The following is a 15,965-nucleotide window of genomic DNA, read 5'->3' as shown; positions in this document are numbered from 1 at the left end:
AAGCTCTTCTTTTTAATGACGACTGCCCCAGTGGAGGCTGTTACCCTGTCTCTCTGCTTCCTGATCCCTCTGTACATCATACAGGACAGCTTTCACTTTTTCTGTCTCCTTCCTCTCAAAAAACAATGAGGTCTTAATTTCTAAATACCGTTCTCCAGTAAAAGCAATCGGGGCTCTTTGGACACATGAGTAATCCTAGGGCTAGAGCAAGAAAAAAAAAGGGGCTTCCCTGATAGCTCAGTGGTACAGAAGCTGCCTGCAATGCAGGGGACAAAGGAGAAGCAAGGTCAATCCTTGCATGGGAAAGGGATAGAGGAGGAAATGGCAACCCACGCCAGTGTTCTTGCCTGGGAAATCCCATGGACAGAGAAGCCTGGTGGGCTACAGTCCACGGGGTTACAAAGAGTTAGACACGACTGAGTGACTGAGCACACACAGCAGGGAAAACAGAAGATGAGCCTGGAGCACACTGCACACCAGACACTTAGAAAGTGCTGAATGAACAGAAGGCCAGGGGCACGGCAAGGGGCACCAGAGACACCTGCAAAGAGCTCTCAGTGGCCAAGGCTGGCACAAGGCGAGCAAGGAAATAAAGAACGTAGTACTGGACCATAACCCAACCCAAAATAAATACCTATGAGTCCATAATGACATAAACGATGAGACGAATATTTGAAGGTGAAGGGACAAGTCTTCCTTACAGATTTCCAAGCAATATATGTAGATACAGACCCTCCAGGGACAGAGCTTAATCCCTCTCCACCTTGAGTGTGGGCTCAACTTAGTGACTCGTTCCCAAAGAAAAAATAGTAGGGATAATTTTGAATATTAGAAAAACAAGGGAATTCCAGAAAAACATCTATTTCTGCTTCATTGACTATGCCAAAGCCTTTGACTATGTGGATCACAAGAAACTGGAAAATTCTTAAAGAGCTAGGAATACCAGACCACCTTACTTGTCTCCTGAGAAATCTGTATGCAGGTCAAAAGGCAACAGTTAGAACTGGACATGGAACAACAGACTGGTTCCAAACTGGGGAAGGAGTAAGTCAAGGCTGCATACTGTCACCCTGCTTATTTAATTTGTAAGCAGAGTACATCACAAGAAGGAACCGGCAGAACGAATCACAAGCTGTAATCGAGATTTCCAGGAGAAATATCAACAACCTCAGATATGCAGATGATACCACTCTAATGGCAGAAAGTGAAGAGGAACTAAAAAGAGCCTTTTGATGAAGGTGAAAGAGGAGAGTGAAAAAGCTGGGTTAAAACTCAACATTCAAAAAACAAGATCATGGCATCTGGTCTCATCACTTCATGGCAAATGGATGGGGAAACAATGGAAACAGTAACAGACTTTATTTTCTTGGGCTCCAACATCACTGCAGATGGTGACTGCAGCCATGAAATTAAAAGACGCTTGCTCCTTGGAAGAAAAGCTATGACAAACCTAGACAGTATATTAAAAAGCTGAGACATCACTTTGCCAACAAAGATCCATATAGCCAAAGCTATGGTTTTCCCAGTAGTCATGTATGGTTGTAAGAGTTGGACCATAAAGAAGGCTGAGCACTGAAGAATTGATGCTTTCGAACTGTGGCGCTAGAGAAGATTCTTGAGAGACCCTTGGACAACAAGGAGATCAAACGAGTCAATCCTAAAGAAAATCAACCCTGAATATTCATTGGAAGGACTGATGCTGAAGCTCCAATACTTTGGCCACTTGATGCAAAGAGCCGACTCACTGGAAAAGACCCTGATCCTGGGAAAGACTGAGGGCGGGAGGAGAAGGGGACGACAGAGGATGAGATCGTTGGATGGCATCACCGACTCAATGAACATGGCTTTGGGTGGACTCCGGGAGTTGGTGATGGACAGGGACGCCTGGCGTGCTGCAGTTCATGGGGCTGCAGAGTTGGACATGACGGAGCGACTGGACTGAACTGAATCCTAAGTAAACAACAGACAAACCCAAACTAAGAGGCATTTGACCAAAATAACTGAACTCTTCAAAATTGTCAAGGTCACTAAAAACAACATAAGTCTGAGGAACTGTTAGAGACCAGAGGAGAAGGAGACATGACATGACAACAGAATGCAGTCTCCTGGATGGGATCCCTGCATGCAGGAGGATGCTAATGGAAAAACTGGTGACATGTGAACAAACTCCAGAGTGGAGTTAATGGTTATGTATTAATGTTGGTCTCTCACTTCTGACAAATGTACTGTGATGATGTAAGGTGACAACACTAGCGAAAACTCAAACAGGTGAGGGTAGCCTCTGCACTATACTTCAGCTTTTCTGTAAATCTAAAATTATTCTAAGATAAAGGCCATTCGAAAAAAAGAACAGAGGGAGCATCTACAGAGCAGGCAGTAGCTTCCAGGTCTCCACGATGAGTTCACAGATACACAGCATATACCGAATGAAGGCAGGTGAATGGTGAAAAGATGGGAAGAAGAGAGGGAGCAGGAGCAGGGGGAAGGGGTGGTGAAAGGGTGGGTTAAAGGAGGGAGGGAAGGAAGGTGGCTGGCAGAAAACCATGAACTTATTAGCATCAGTTCAGTTCAGTAGCTCAGTCGTGTCTGACTCTTTGCGACCCCATGAATCACAGCACGCCAGGCCTCCCTGTCCATCACCAACTCCCGGAGTTCACTCAAACACATGTCCATCGAGTCGGTGATGCCATCCAGCCATCTCATCTTCTGTCGTCCCCTTTTCCTCCTGCCCCCAATCCCTCCCAGCATCAGAATCTTTTCCAATGAGTCAACTCTTTGCATGAGGTGGCCAAAGTACTGGAGTTTCAGCTTTAGCATCATTCCTTCCAAAGAAATCCCAGGGCTGATCTCCTTCAGAATGGACTGGTTGGATCTCCTTGCAGTCCAGGGGACTCTCAAGAGTCTTCTCCAACACCACAGTTCAAAAGCATCAATTCTTCGGTGCTCAGCCTTCTTCACAGTCCAACTCTCACATCCATACATGACCACAGGAAAAACCATAGCCTTGACTAGACGGACCTTTGTTGGCAAAGCAATGTCTCTGCTTTTGAATATGCTATCTAGGTTGGTCATAACTTTCCTTCCAAGGAGTAAGCGTCTTTTAATTTCATGGCTGCAATCACCATCTGCAGTGATTTTGGAGCCCAGAAAAATAAAGTCTGTCACTGTTTCTACTGTTTCCCCATCTATTTCCCATGAAGTGATGGGACCAGATGCCATGATCTTAGTTTTCTGAATGTTGAGTTTTAAGCCAACTCTTTCATTCTCCTCTTTCACTTTCATCAAGAGGCTTTTGAGTTCCTCTTCACTTTCTGCCATAAGGGTGGTGTCATCTGTATATCTCGGAGAAGGCAACGGCACCCCACTCCAGTACTCTTGCCTGGAAAATCCCATGGATGGAGGAGCCTGGTGGGCTGCAGTCCATGGGGTCGCAAAGAGTCGGACACGACTGAGTGACTTCACTTTCACTTTTCACTTTCATGCACTGGAGAAGGAAATGGCAACCCACTCCAGTGTTCTTGCATGGAGAATCCCAGGGACCAGAGAGCCTGGTGGGCTGCTGTGTATGGGGTCGCACAGAGTTGGACACAACTGAAGCGACTTAGCAGCAGCAGCAGCAGCAGCAGCAGCATCTGTATATCTGAGGTTATTGATATTTCTCCCAGCAATCTTGATTCCAGCTTGTGCTTCCTCTAGCCCAGCGTTTCTCATGACATACTCTGCATATAAGTTAAAATAGCAGGGTGACAATATACAGCCTTGATGTACTCCTTTTCCTATTTGGAACCAGTCTGTTGTTCTATGACCAGTTCTAACTGTTGCTTCCTGACCTGCATATAGGTTTCTCAAGAGATAGCATCAACTGTATTCAATTTTCCACCCTTAGTACCAGGCTAGAGAATGTATGGAGGTGCGAGATGGATCATAAAGAAGGCTGAACGCCAAAGAATTGATGCTTTTCGACTGAGGTGTTGGAGAAGACTCTTAAAAGTCCCTTGGACTGCAAGGAGATCAAACCAGTCAATCCTAAATACTCATTACAAGGACTGATGCTGAAGCTCCAATACTTTGGCCATTGGAAAAGACCCTGATGCTGGGAAAGATTGAAGGTGGGAGGAGAAGGGGACGACAGAGGATGAGATGGTTGGATGGCATCACCAACTCAATGGACATGACTTTGAGCGAGCTCCAGAAGATGATGATGGACAGGGAAGCCTGGTGTGCTTCAGTCCATGGGATCAAAAGAGTCGGGCATGACTTAGGAAATGAACAACAACAAGTACCTGACTAGTTCCTCCCTGATGCCGCCACTCTTTCCGTTCTCAACATCCTAGGCTCTCCACTTACTGATGTTTTAACCCTGGGATTTTCCTGGGTGAGACGGTGAGGGCATGGTCTGAGAGACTGTTTCCTGTGAAAAGCATGAGCAGTCCAAGAAGGAGGCCCCCACCTCACGCGCTCTCTGATTGGAGATGCTACCTTCCTGGAGTTTTCCTGGTCCAGCTGGCCATCACCACCATGGGGGGGCAACTCTTTATTCTGTTCCCCCATATAGACTGTGATAGATGGCATCTGTCAGGCTGACTACATTTAATAAGTCATCCTTGCTTCCACTTCACACTTTAAAAAATTTACCAAAGGCATTAATCACTCTTTCATCCAGCAAGAAAGAGGGGAGAAGGGAGAAGCTGGCATTCAATGGCTGTAACATTTGAAACAGCTTAGAGAAGAGAATGGCCTGATGGTGGGGGAAAAAAAAAGTACCGGCTACAGCCCAGTGGGTATGGTTCTAATCCTGCCGTTAATTGATTCTAAGACCTTGGGGAAGGTCTTCCCTCGCCTGTAAAATGAAATAGTAAAATAATTTCATCTCAAAGGAGTCCTTCTAGCTCCAGAATTTTAGAGCTTTATAGGCCATTAAAGAGAAAAAAAATATATATATAGGTTACAAAAAAACATAGACTATATTAAGGTTCATTTTTACCTGGTGTCTAAAGGCTCTTCAATTTTTATTTGGGAAGAACCTAGACATATCAATCCAGAATATGCCATTCATACAGAGATGCTGCATTTCAATTTTCAAATACAACTCCATAAACCTGGGCTGTTATCAAAGGTTCTGAGTTACTCTCATCTGATCTTCAGCAATTCCCGATACCTCTGTGCCTAAATTTCTCATCTACAGGGTCACTCTCATCTGCACTTGGCACGGAGACTGAGAACAAGAGAAGCACGCAACCAGTGAGAACCATAACAACAAAAATTCCATTGCAGTAAATCCATCGACCTCTTCGTTCAGTTCAGTCTATCACCGATAGTCATCTACCTTCAGCTTCAAAGTTATCATTTCTTAGCTGGCGGAGAAAAAGGAGGATAAGTTCTAGTTTATCAAATATTCTCTGGGTCTAGGTTTCATCATCTGAAACTGTAGAGCTGAGACTAAATGGTATTTAAATTATATAAATTAGAATGTGACATCAGATAGTACAAGTGGATGCTTAATTTCAAAAAATGAGCATATTTCTGACACTAAATACAAAGGCAACCAGGCAGGAAGGTAGTAAGAAAAAAAAATCCTTTTAGATAGGACCAGGAGTAAGTTTCTTAGAGCAACCTGACCTAAAAATGAGCTATAGAGAAGGAATGAACCACTAAAGAGAAATTTACCACTTATTTATAAAGGGAGGTTAGCTCAAATCTGTTTTAAAGGAACTCTTCTACCCACAGGAGGCACACATAAGTACGAAGAGCAAGCGTCCAGAGAGGAAGATGACAGAATCTATTTGACGCCAGGCTGAACACAATGAAATAGTCCTCTGATGATTCAAAAGTGACCCCAAAATCTTTCAGTGCTTTAGGAATCAAACCTACAAGCTTAATCACTGTAGGATTCAGTCCAAATGAGGCTGAGCAAGCCAGTTTAACTATTTGGGTAAACAGACTTCGTAAATGGCAGTCAGAAATAACCATTGGCTAGGAGATCTGGATTCTAGAACTGGCTTTGCCACAGATTCATTGTGTGAACATGGGCAAATCACTTCCTTTTACAAGAGAACTCAGCAGAAAGAAACAAAATGTAATTGCAAAAAAAAAAAAAAATCTATTTAGAGGGTTTATGAAATAAATGCTCCTTTCTCCTTGGCTGAGAGCATACAATTCATTGAAGTTGTTCAGTGATGAGCTGGCTACCATCCACCCAGCAATTTGCTGAAAAAGTACAACGTGAGAAGAGAAAGAGGGCAAAATTGCCAACTTGAGCGTCTGGAGAAATTTCCACACTGCCATAAAACATGCTTAACTGACAAATGACTGTCTATTACCCACACACTCGATGTAACAGGAAATGCACAAAGGGGATTATGTGTTTTAAAAGTATAGGAAAAAAGTTCCGGGATCTCATGTGTGGCGATGTCAGCGATGGAGACCAAGATGTGGATACCGCTGAATGAAGAAACAGCCCCTAACCAACAGCAGACCAATTACTGCTCCTTTGCTAGTGCTCTTGTCCTAAGATTTCACAACCTGAGAACTGAAGGCTGACGCTGTCAAAATGACAAAACGTTTCCCAAACATTCAATCTCAAAGAGCTGTTTTGGAGAAAGAACGAGACTCAGTCAAGCAAGCTTTCCCTGACGATGGGCAGTGGGGCAGCATCAGGGGCTGCATCAGCATGAACCCCGGAACAGCTGCAGCATCACACCACCGGGACCCACAATGGAGGGCAAAAAGAGCTTAGACAAAGCCCATTTTCAGCCAGCCCAATGCATATAATACTCAGTGCTGCTCAGCGAGCACTGCTAGCTTGAGGGAGATCGGCGGTGCGGGCAGGAGTCACCAGAAGCAGCGGTGCGGGAGCTGGCCCCACAGGCGGGGAAGCCACCGGGTACTGGCCCTTCCTGGCTCTGTAGCACATGACTTCCACACACTGGAAACCCAAGAGTTGGCGGGGGGTGGGGGGCACGGTGGGAGAGCTGAGGCCACAGAAATAAGCAGACACCACGAAAGCACAGCACCCCCCAGCCCGAGAGCCTGCCGTCAGACATCGGCCAGCACACGACTGAGGATAAACCTTAACATGCCCAGCCTCTTAACCTAGTAATCCCACATCTAGAAATCTTTCCTAAGGAAACAAATAATTCAAAGTACAAAGAGGAGGGTAGGGAGGGTGGGATTTCATGCATAAAGAAGCTCCTAATAGTGAAGAATTACGAGAGACCTAAATGTCCGAAACTTGAGAAATTCATGATGATACGTATTTATTAAAAAGGATGTTGATGCAGAGTTTAGTATTATGCTAAAATAAAACATTAGTATAATCTGAGTCATTAAAATCTGCACAGGAGACTAAAAGATTTTCAGTAAATGGAGTGCTATGAAAACCCATTGTGGGCAGCATAAACCATTTTACGGAAGTCGCGGGTGGGGGGAGTTTTCTTCAAAGAATCATGAGTAAGTTTCACTCTGAAGAAACTGGGAAGAGAGGAAGTACAGGGGTGGGGAGAGGATGAGACAGAAGAAGAGAAAGGAGACAGGAGTTCCAGGCATCAGCCCTGCAGGGGGAGGGCAGTCAGCACCTCTGAGGGGAGCACCAAGGGAGCGGGGGCCAGATTTGCACAGGGCCTGGGCCACGTGGGGGCCTCTGCATACAACACGGGGACCAGGGACAGATTCGCACAGGCCCGGGGCACGTGGGGTCCTCTGCATACCACACGGGGGACCCAGGACAGATCCACACAGGCCCGGGCCATGTAGGGTCCTCTGCATACCACACGGAAGAGCAGGGACAGATCCACACAGGCCCTGGGCCACGTGGGGTCCTCTGCATACCACATGGGGGAGCAGGGACAGATCTGCATAGGGCCTGGGACACGTGGGGTCCTCTGTATACCACACGGGGGACCCAGGACAGATTCACACAGGCCCGGGCCATGTAGGGTCCTCTGCATACCACACAGGGACCCGGGGACAGATCCACACAGGGCCCGGGCCACATGGGGTCCTCTGTATACCACACGGGGACCGGGGACTTATCTGCACAGGGCCTGGGCCACATGGGGTCCTCTGTACACCACATGGGGCACACGAGACAGATCCACACAGGGCCCGGGGCATGTGGGGGCCTCTGTACACCATGTGGGGGACCTGGGGACAGATCCGCACAGGGCCCGGGGCACATGGGGTTCTGCACGCCACACGGGGGACCTGGGTTCTTAGAGCACAGGAGAGACAGCATTGCTCTGCCTCATTTGGAGAGTGACATGATCAGATCTGCTTTTCAGGAGACTTCCTGGGATGATATGGGGACGGACTGGATGGAGGCCTGAGCAGGCACACAGAGCCCACTGGGAAGCTACTGTGGGAAAGCAGATGAAAGACCATGACGCTCAGGCTGGGCAGGTGGCAGAAGAAACGCCGAGGCGGCAGACAGAGGGAAGTTTAGGAGGTGAGATCCACGGATATGGTGCTGGTAGAGGATCGAGAGGTGGCCAGCTGGCTGCCCAGGTTCCCAGCTCTCGTGACCGGATGGATGACAGTGTCGCTACAAGACGGCGATGCCCAGGAGAGGACCAGACCCGGGGTGAAGACCCTGAGATCAACTCAGACATGCTGAATTCGAGGTGCTGGAGTAGGCAGGCAGGGGGTTGGCTAACGCAGGCCAGGGTCCAGAGGAAGTTCAGGCTGGAGACGGTGGTCAGTAGGGTTGTGGGCGCCAGGTTTCCCAGAAGAGAAAGCAGACTCAAAGCAGAGAAACCTGGGGCGATTCCAACGGCTCTCCAGCTTCTGTGTGAAGATACCACGACAGGGCTCACAGAGGAGCAGGGGCTTCTCAAGGGTCAAAGTCCCTGTTAAGAGGAGGAGGCAGGAAATAGAGCAAAACAGGAAGCTGGAGCACAAAGGCGAAGAATTCATGTCGAAAAGAATGCCTATTCCTCGAAGAACAGGATAAAAAATTTCAAGGAAAGTTCATGACTCAAGGAACATGACAGAGAAAGTGGAATTATGTGAAAGCAAGTGAACAGGGTTCACACCGTGAGGCAGGAACGGTCTCGAGTGAAGTGAGAGCTAGGTTTCACAGACATCACGTCTCCAGAAAGAAAGAAAGAGTTGCTCAGTTGTGTCCGACTCTTTGCGACCCCATGGACAGTCCACAGAATTCTCCAGGCCAGAGTCCTGGAGTGGGTAGGCTTTCCCTTCTCCAGGGGATCTTCCCATCCCAGGGATTGAACCCGGGTCTTCTGCACTGAATTCTGTACCAGCTGAGCCACCAGGGAAGCGCTCATGCCTTCAGGGCTCTGCTCCAGCCCTGCTTTCCTGGGAAGTCTCCATGTTCACCAGCCTTGTGCTTGTCCATGAGGACCAGCAGCTCTCTCCTCTCTAAATTCACACACACACCGTGTGCCCATCAAGTGTCTGGCATCACGCTACATGTGGAGCATGTGCTGTGGGGTGTAACACGGTCTTGGTGTGACCACTGCTCCGGGCTGATCAGGGATCCCAGTTGAGACGACCTGCGGCAAACCAGCAATGGCATGGAAGCCCCGTCAGTGCCTGGAGAGGGGCCACTACGAGCACACAGAAGAGGGGTGTCGAACAGCGCCAGGACCGCGCCAGCGCTTCCAGGGTGTGGACTAGGAAGGGAGGGGGTAAGGCACTGGCCAGCGGCAGGAGGAACACCGGCCGGCGTGACCGAAGGCGGGAGATGGGGAGAAGACGAGGGCAGCAGGGGTGTCTGGAGGGCACAGCTTGGGGAACTTTAGAAGGCGAGGTGGGAGGGATGGGCAGGCGCCAAGTCTGAGGAGGCCCTGAATGCTGAGCCTTTCTAACTCTGTCTTGAAGACCACAGGAACCACAGGGGGGTTTCAGGTAGCAGAGGGACACAATCCAATTGCTGTGTGAGAACATGCATCTGGGTGGCATGGCGGGGGGTGGATGGGACACCCAGGACCACAGAAGGGAGGTCGGCCACGAGGCCATGGAGCTCCTGAGAGTCCACAGTCTGTGTAGCCTCTGGCAATCCTTCCGAGAACAAGACTGGACACAGAGGCACAGATAAACCACCAAGTATCGTCCGTGTCATCTCACTGGCCCGTCTTTCTGTGACTTGAATTTCTAGCTAACTTTCCACAAGTCGATGTCTCATCGCTCCTATAAGGACTCGGGTTCCACAAGAACAGGTGCAATCATATTTCACAATTTCTGGCTCACAGGAGGTGCTCATGATATGCGCTGAGCCATGCCGGGCTTTCCTGAGATACAGCCTTAACCCAGTGAAGGATGCCACGTCTGAATCGGGCGGTGGTTGGCCTCTGGATCAGGGGCCTCGCCAACTCACCCAAACCACTTCACAGGATACGCCAGAGAACTGTTCAGGCTTTAAAAACTGGCTGCTGCTGAAAACTGGCTGCTGCTGAGGAGGAAAGGAGTTGGACACATGCTGCCCACCTGCTGCAAGCTGGGCACTTTATCCACGTCATCGCATTTCTTCTTTGTCAGCAGTGTGGGGGTAGAGAGGAGCCTGGCAGACTACAGTCTATGGAGTCTCAAAGAGTAAGACACCACTGAGCAAGCATGCACACGCAGGTTACCACCACGGGACAGCGAGACCTGGGTGACGCAAGGGTGTGCGCATCCCCCAAGGTCACAGACCTACGAGGTGGCAACACCGGGAGTCAGACCTGCTTGATTCCAAATGGCAAGCAGGGTCCACCTCTCCCCCAGTGACATGAGAACGGACTGGAAGAAAGTGCATGGGCTTCAGAACCAGACAATTAAGCCGTTTGAGTCTCATTTGCATCAGAGAGAAAATGCAGGACTTCCTTGGTGATCCAGTGATTAAGAATCCACCTGCCAATGCAGAGAACATGGGTTCGATCCCTGGTCTGGGAAGATCCCCCATGCCTGGGGGCAACTAAGCCCGTGTGCCATAACTATGGAGCCCAAGGGCCCTCGAGCTGGTGCTCCACAACAAAAGAAGCCAGCGCAATGAGAAGCCTGCCCACCACAACTAGAGAGTGGCCCCTGCAAGCTCAACCAGAGATAGTGGGCACACAGCAACAAAAGAGCCGGCACAGCCAAAAATAAATAAAAACAGGAAACGCAGGTACTGAGAATACCTATGTCACGAAGTCATTACACGACAGAGCATGTGAAAGCCCCCTTTCAACTGCCAACTGTGGTTCTGGCAGAGCTGCCCTCTGGGGGAAGACCACGTCTTCACCACGCACAACCTGAAGTCCAGCCGCTTTCAAAGCCAGGCTGATTTGCCCCATCTGCTGTCACAATGGGGCCTCGAAGCACCAACGACTGGTCTTGCTGCTGCTACGTTAGCTACAGGTCTGCAAATCTGACTGGGGTGGGGCCTGGGGCAAGAATTATAATAAAAACCCAACCCTCAGTCAGCAATCTAAAGAGGGCTCCCTCTGACAAAGAAAATGCTAGTGTAGGTGAGAAAGAAAAAAATCTACTTTAAAATAAAAGGCACCTGAAGTTCAGGCCAAGGAAGAGCCAGGGCACCAGCAAGAGGCCTGTCTCGTCTCAGCTCTGACGTACCTACACGGCAACTGAAACTCTCCCACTTGATTTCAAACCTGCATTATACTCATCATCAATATTTTATTTTTAATTTTCAGTGTCTTAATACGGCTAGGACAGCTTCCTATCTATCTCATCACATCTAAAGACACTTACAGTACTCCTTCCCTCATTCAAAAGAGTTTTCCTGGGGGCCTGAGGCGAGGGCTGGCCACTACGCTGAGGCAGATACATGTGGGACTCGGTCTCTGCCCTCGGGGAGCTCACAGTCCAACAGCATGAAAGGCAGTGTGTGCAAGGGAGTGAGAAGGGGAGTGAGGCCGGGAGGCCGGGGGCAAGGGCAGTGAGCTCAGACGGGACAGGTCACACCTGAGACACCACGAGAAGGCCTCTCCATGGACGCAGGGCTTTGACAACGAGACAGTCTCTTAGCATCCCCAGGCAGGACCTGCTTTAGGAAAACCAAACAACACGAGGACAAAGACAGACACAGGAACGCTTCTGGGTCTGTCTGCTTAGGAGGACTGTCTGGTGAAAACCAGAGAAGTTTAGCGGGACCAATGGCTCATGAGGAAAATAGGGCAAGATGAGGCAGGAAAGGTGGACTGGGTGCAGAAGGAAGATGTCTTGAGCTCTTGATTAGTGAATGGCACAGGGAACGTGACGGGGCTGAGGGAGATCCTTGCGGGGTGGAGACCATCACTGACCAGGAGCGAGAGGACCAGTCTGCACTGCCACGGTAGCTCTGGCAATGAATTAAAACATAGATAGAAAGTGTATCAGGAAGAAAAACTGAGGAAGTGAGGAATCCACAATTACTCTGAGGTGCCACAGAGCTAAGAAAACCTGGAGGAGGTCCTGATTTGGGAAGTGTAGGGGTGGGGGACGGTGAAGATGCAGAGATGTCCTGAAACCTTCTCTGGAAGGCTTAAGACACCTAAATGAGCCTGAATTTCGCAGTGGTCTATCGTAACATGAACATCAGATTTTCTTATTGGATAATAAAATGCTCCTCAAAGTTTCTCTGACCTTTGTCCTTTGACCCTGGAAGAAATCGCTGTAGTGTTTGAGCGAGGAAACCAGCACCGTGGTCTCGTCATACTTGATTAGGAAGTAAGGCAGTGCTGGGACTCCTTCTGTCTGACAAAGGTCATCATACGCATGCTCGAGGGCTTGAATCTGAAATCAGGAAACACTGAGTTATTCTCCAGACAACTACTTACCTAGCTCTGAGCTGAGAAAAATTAACATACAATAAAAGGTACTTTCAGGCCAGAAGACTGGAAATGATTGCTCACACCCCTGTTCCTCTCTTGTAGCAACCAGACCTAAGAGTGCCCCAAATCATACCACCTCATTCTGAGATAACGCATGGTTGAGCGTCTCAGACAGGAGCACACACAAATATTTTACGGCACCCTTAGTGTGATGGCTCCTGGTTCCCTAAGATGCCACCACAAAGGTTTAGAGAGTGTCCAGACACCAAGTCTCGCCTGTGATATCCAAGCATGAATCTACCATGGATGGATTTTGCCCTGACCCCTTCTATAACCTTCAGTAGGTCCCTTGAGACACGCTTTCTCTTACTTATCATACAACTGACTCATTCACAAAGCACAATTCAAGGCTGTTTATAGCACGTTCACAGGGATTTGTCACAATACTTTGAGAACATTTTTGATCCCATTAAGAGAAACCTCAAACCCATCTGGACTCAATCCCCAGGCCTAGTCTTTTGTTCCCACTTACAGTTCTCCCGAGAAAATTCATTCCACGGAACCACAACCTTTGATTTATCTTAGCAAATGAGCTTTTTAATTAACAAGGGCTCTCCCTGGCTTTGGATTTCTGGGCTTTAGTGAGTGACATGCTTCATGAATTCACGTCATCTTGACACTCAGCGGTTGCCTCGACGACAATCAGAATTTGGGGGCTGAGGGTCTGTCTTCTACCAACTTGATGGTTTTCACTGCTCTTCTGGGAACCACCTCTAAAGACCTTATTATCTTCCTTAAACTGCAAGGACTAGCTCTGTAGGGACCGTCCTTAATGTAGAAGTTCTGCAACTTGGCACAAAGAAAGGGAGAAGTCTTCTCTTTGGTTGCAAAGACTCTCTTCACTGAGAGTGGAGATCACACTTTGGCAAATTCCCGCAGTCTTTCAAAGTGTTTCTGTAATTCCCCCCTACTGGCTTAGCATCTCCACACAGGTCACGAGGACCTGGACAAGTGCTGCTGACCACTCTTCACACACGCTTATCGAACACTGTGCAAGCAAGTCTGCTCTTAGTGCCGCCTTTGGAGGATTCCACAGAGACCGCCTCCTCACCCAGACAAGTGTCTTTACAAAGAGCTAGATAAACTACTCATGCACATTTAAACTCAGTTTGATCTGCATTTTGTTTTATTTGTTGATACCTGTTTTGGCAAAAACCATTGATCCAAGGCCACTGGCCCCTGAATGAGGGGTATGCTCTCTGGAAGGCAGAGAGCTGGGGAGCAGAACCAGTAGTAGAAATGGTACTTCTTTAGATCCTGGAAGAAACAAGACGACACATCAGGATGGCACAGTGATCACACGGAAACGCGCCTACTAACGCTAACTTCCCAACAGCTACGTGAGACAGAAAAACTAATGCACGCCAGATACGACCAACTTGTCAGAAACCGCCAACAGAACCCCCATGTTTATCTGAAATGTCCCCACACATTCACACTAATGTATCAGGATAGACATAATATATTTTACTGACCACTTCCTAATAGAAAGTATCCAAAAAGTAACTGATGTTGCTGTCATCATTGTTTAACATATAACATCACCCCGGGAGGTAGCTGTTACCTGCCCATTTTATAGACAGAAAACTGAAGCTTAGAGAGGGGTGGAAAGCTTGAACATAGATACTAAGTGGCAGAGAGGAGAGTAGAACTCTACTTCCAAAATGTAAGCTCTTGTTCGTGGTACCAGGCGCACGCAGGGCCATCTGTGGAGGTGCGACTTCCCAACAGTCACCACTCTCGTCACAACTGAATGAACTAAGCATGCTACTGAAGTTATTAGAGCGTGCTGCATATAACCTGAGATAATACAACAGTGTTTTCAGAAATGTCGTACTGGTGAAATTCAAGTCAACAACTAAGCACTTGCTGTGTACAAGGCAAAATGTTAGATACTCCGGCAGTAAGAAGATGAAGAAAATTCAGTCCGGCCCTCAGGGAGCTCAGTCACTTCCGGGAACAGAGAGGAAACAAGTACATGAGTAGCTGGATGAGTCACAGAAGAGGTTCCAGGAACTAGGGTGCACGGACGACAGAAGAGGTGTGCCTTCAGGGGTGTGCGCCTGCCCCCAGCCAGGGGAGGCGAGAAAGGGCCCGTGACTTGTGAGGCCGTCCCCACTCAGGCCCAGTGTTCTCATCTCCGAATTTCTGTAGCAGGTGAGGCCTGAGTCACCATGTGGGAGGACCCTGTGGTTATGTGGGTACCTGACAGCTTCCCACCAGCCTGTTACCACTGACCACTTTGTAGTTTATGTCGCTACTTGACATTTCCTCTCGGATCCTGCCAGGAATCAGGAGGGGACGGATGCTTGATGACTTCTCACTGAGGTATGATTCATGCACCACAGAGGCCACCGAGTTGGACTGAGCTGGTGGTGGAGTGGGTAAGAATCTGCCTGCCAGTGCAGGGGACCCAGGTTTGATCTCTGGTCTGGGAAGATCCCAAGTGCCTCGGGGTTACTAAACCTGAGTGCCACGGCTACTGGGCAGCGCTGCAGAGCCCGGGAGCTGAGGCCGCGTGCCCTAGAGTGCGTGCTCCGCAACAACAGAAGCCACTGCAGCGAGAAGCCTGGGCACCTCCTGGGCACGAGAGAGTAGCCTCCACTCGCTGCAACTAGAGAGAGCCCACACAAGGCAATGAAGCCGAAAAAAAAGTCACCATGTTAAAGATGTTACAGCACATTAAGTGGTTTTCTAGTATACTGACTAGGCTGTGCCACCATCCCCACCAATTTCAGAATGTATTCATCGCCTCACAAAGAAACCCCAATAGCAGAAACTCCCCACTGGTTTATTAGTTAGAAATACCATTCACAGAAACTCTCCATTCACCTCACTCTCATCCCCTGGAAACCCCCAGCCTACATTCAGTCTCTATAGATTCGCCTATTCTGGACTTTCCAAACAAATGGAGTCATACTAGGTGACTTTTTTAAAACAAACTTACACATAAACACATGTCCAGATGAAGAAGACTAGTCACTATAGTTTCCACAGTCTGTATTTCTGCCACTAACTGATCAACTAAGGACACATTCCCTTTAACAACAGCAAAGCGAAGTCCAAAATGGAAATTAATAAAGTGTCTGTACCTTGGAGTCCTAGAAAGAACAGAAAGGAAAGCAAAACACCTCTAGAGATTTTTCTCTCTTCCAT

General features: G+C 48.4%; 1 protein-coding gene across 10 annotated transcripts in view; it reads right to left on the bottom strand.

Moving 5' to 3' along the window:
- The window catches only part of ATG7 (autophagy related 7), a 274,952-nt gene that overhangs the window by 221,726 nt on the left and 37,261 nt on the right, over window positions 1-15,965 (bottom strand). For all 10 annotated transcript variants that reach the window (XM_044933623.2, XM_044933624.2, XM_044933625.2 and 7 more), the window contains 2 exons: window positions 13,950-14,066; window positions 12,562-12,711 (listed from right to left, as the gene is read on the bottom strand). In XM_044933623.2, the coding sequence (XP_044789558.1) occupies window positions 12,562-12,711; window positions 13,950-14,066 (267 nt within the window). The remainder of the gene's footprint in view (window positions 1-12,561; window positions 12,712-13,949; window positions 14,067-15,965) is intronic.

This window comes from Bubalus bubalis, chromosome 21 (assembly GCF_019923935.1).
Source record: "Bubalus bubalis isolate 160015118507 breed Murrah chromosome 21, NDDB_SH_1, whole genome shotgun sequence".
NCBI lineage: Eukaryota > Metazoa > Chordata > Mammalia > Artiodactyla > Bovidae > Bubalus > Bubalus bubalis.
The sequence above is the reverse complement of the archived record's forward strand: the minus strand, read 5'-3'. Positions and strand labels throughout refer to the sequence as shown.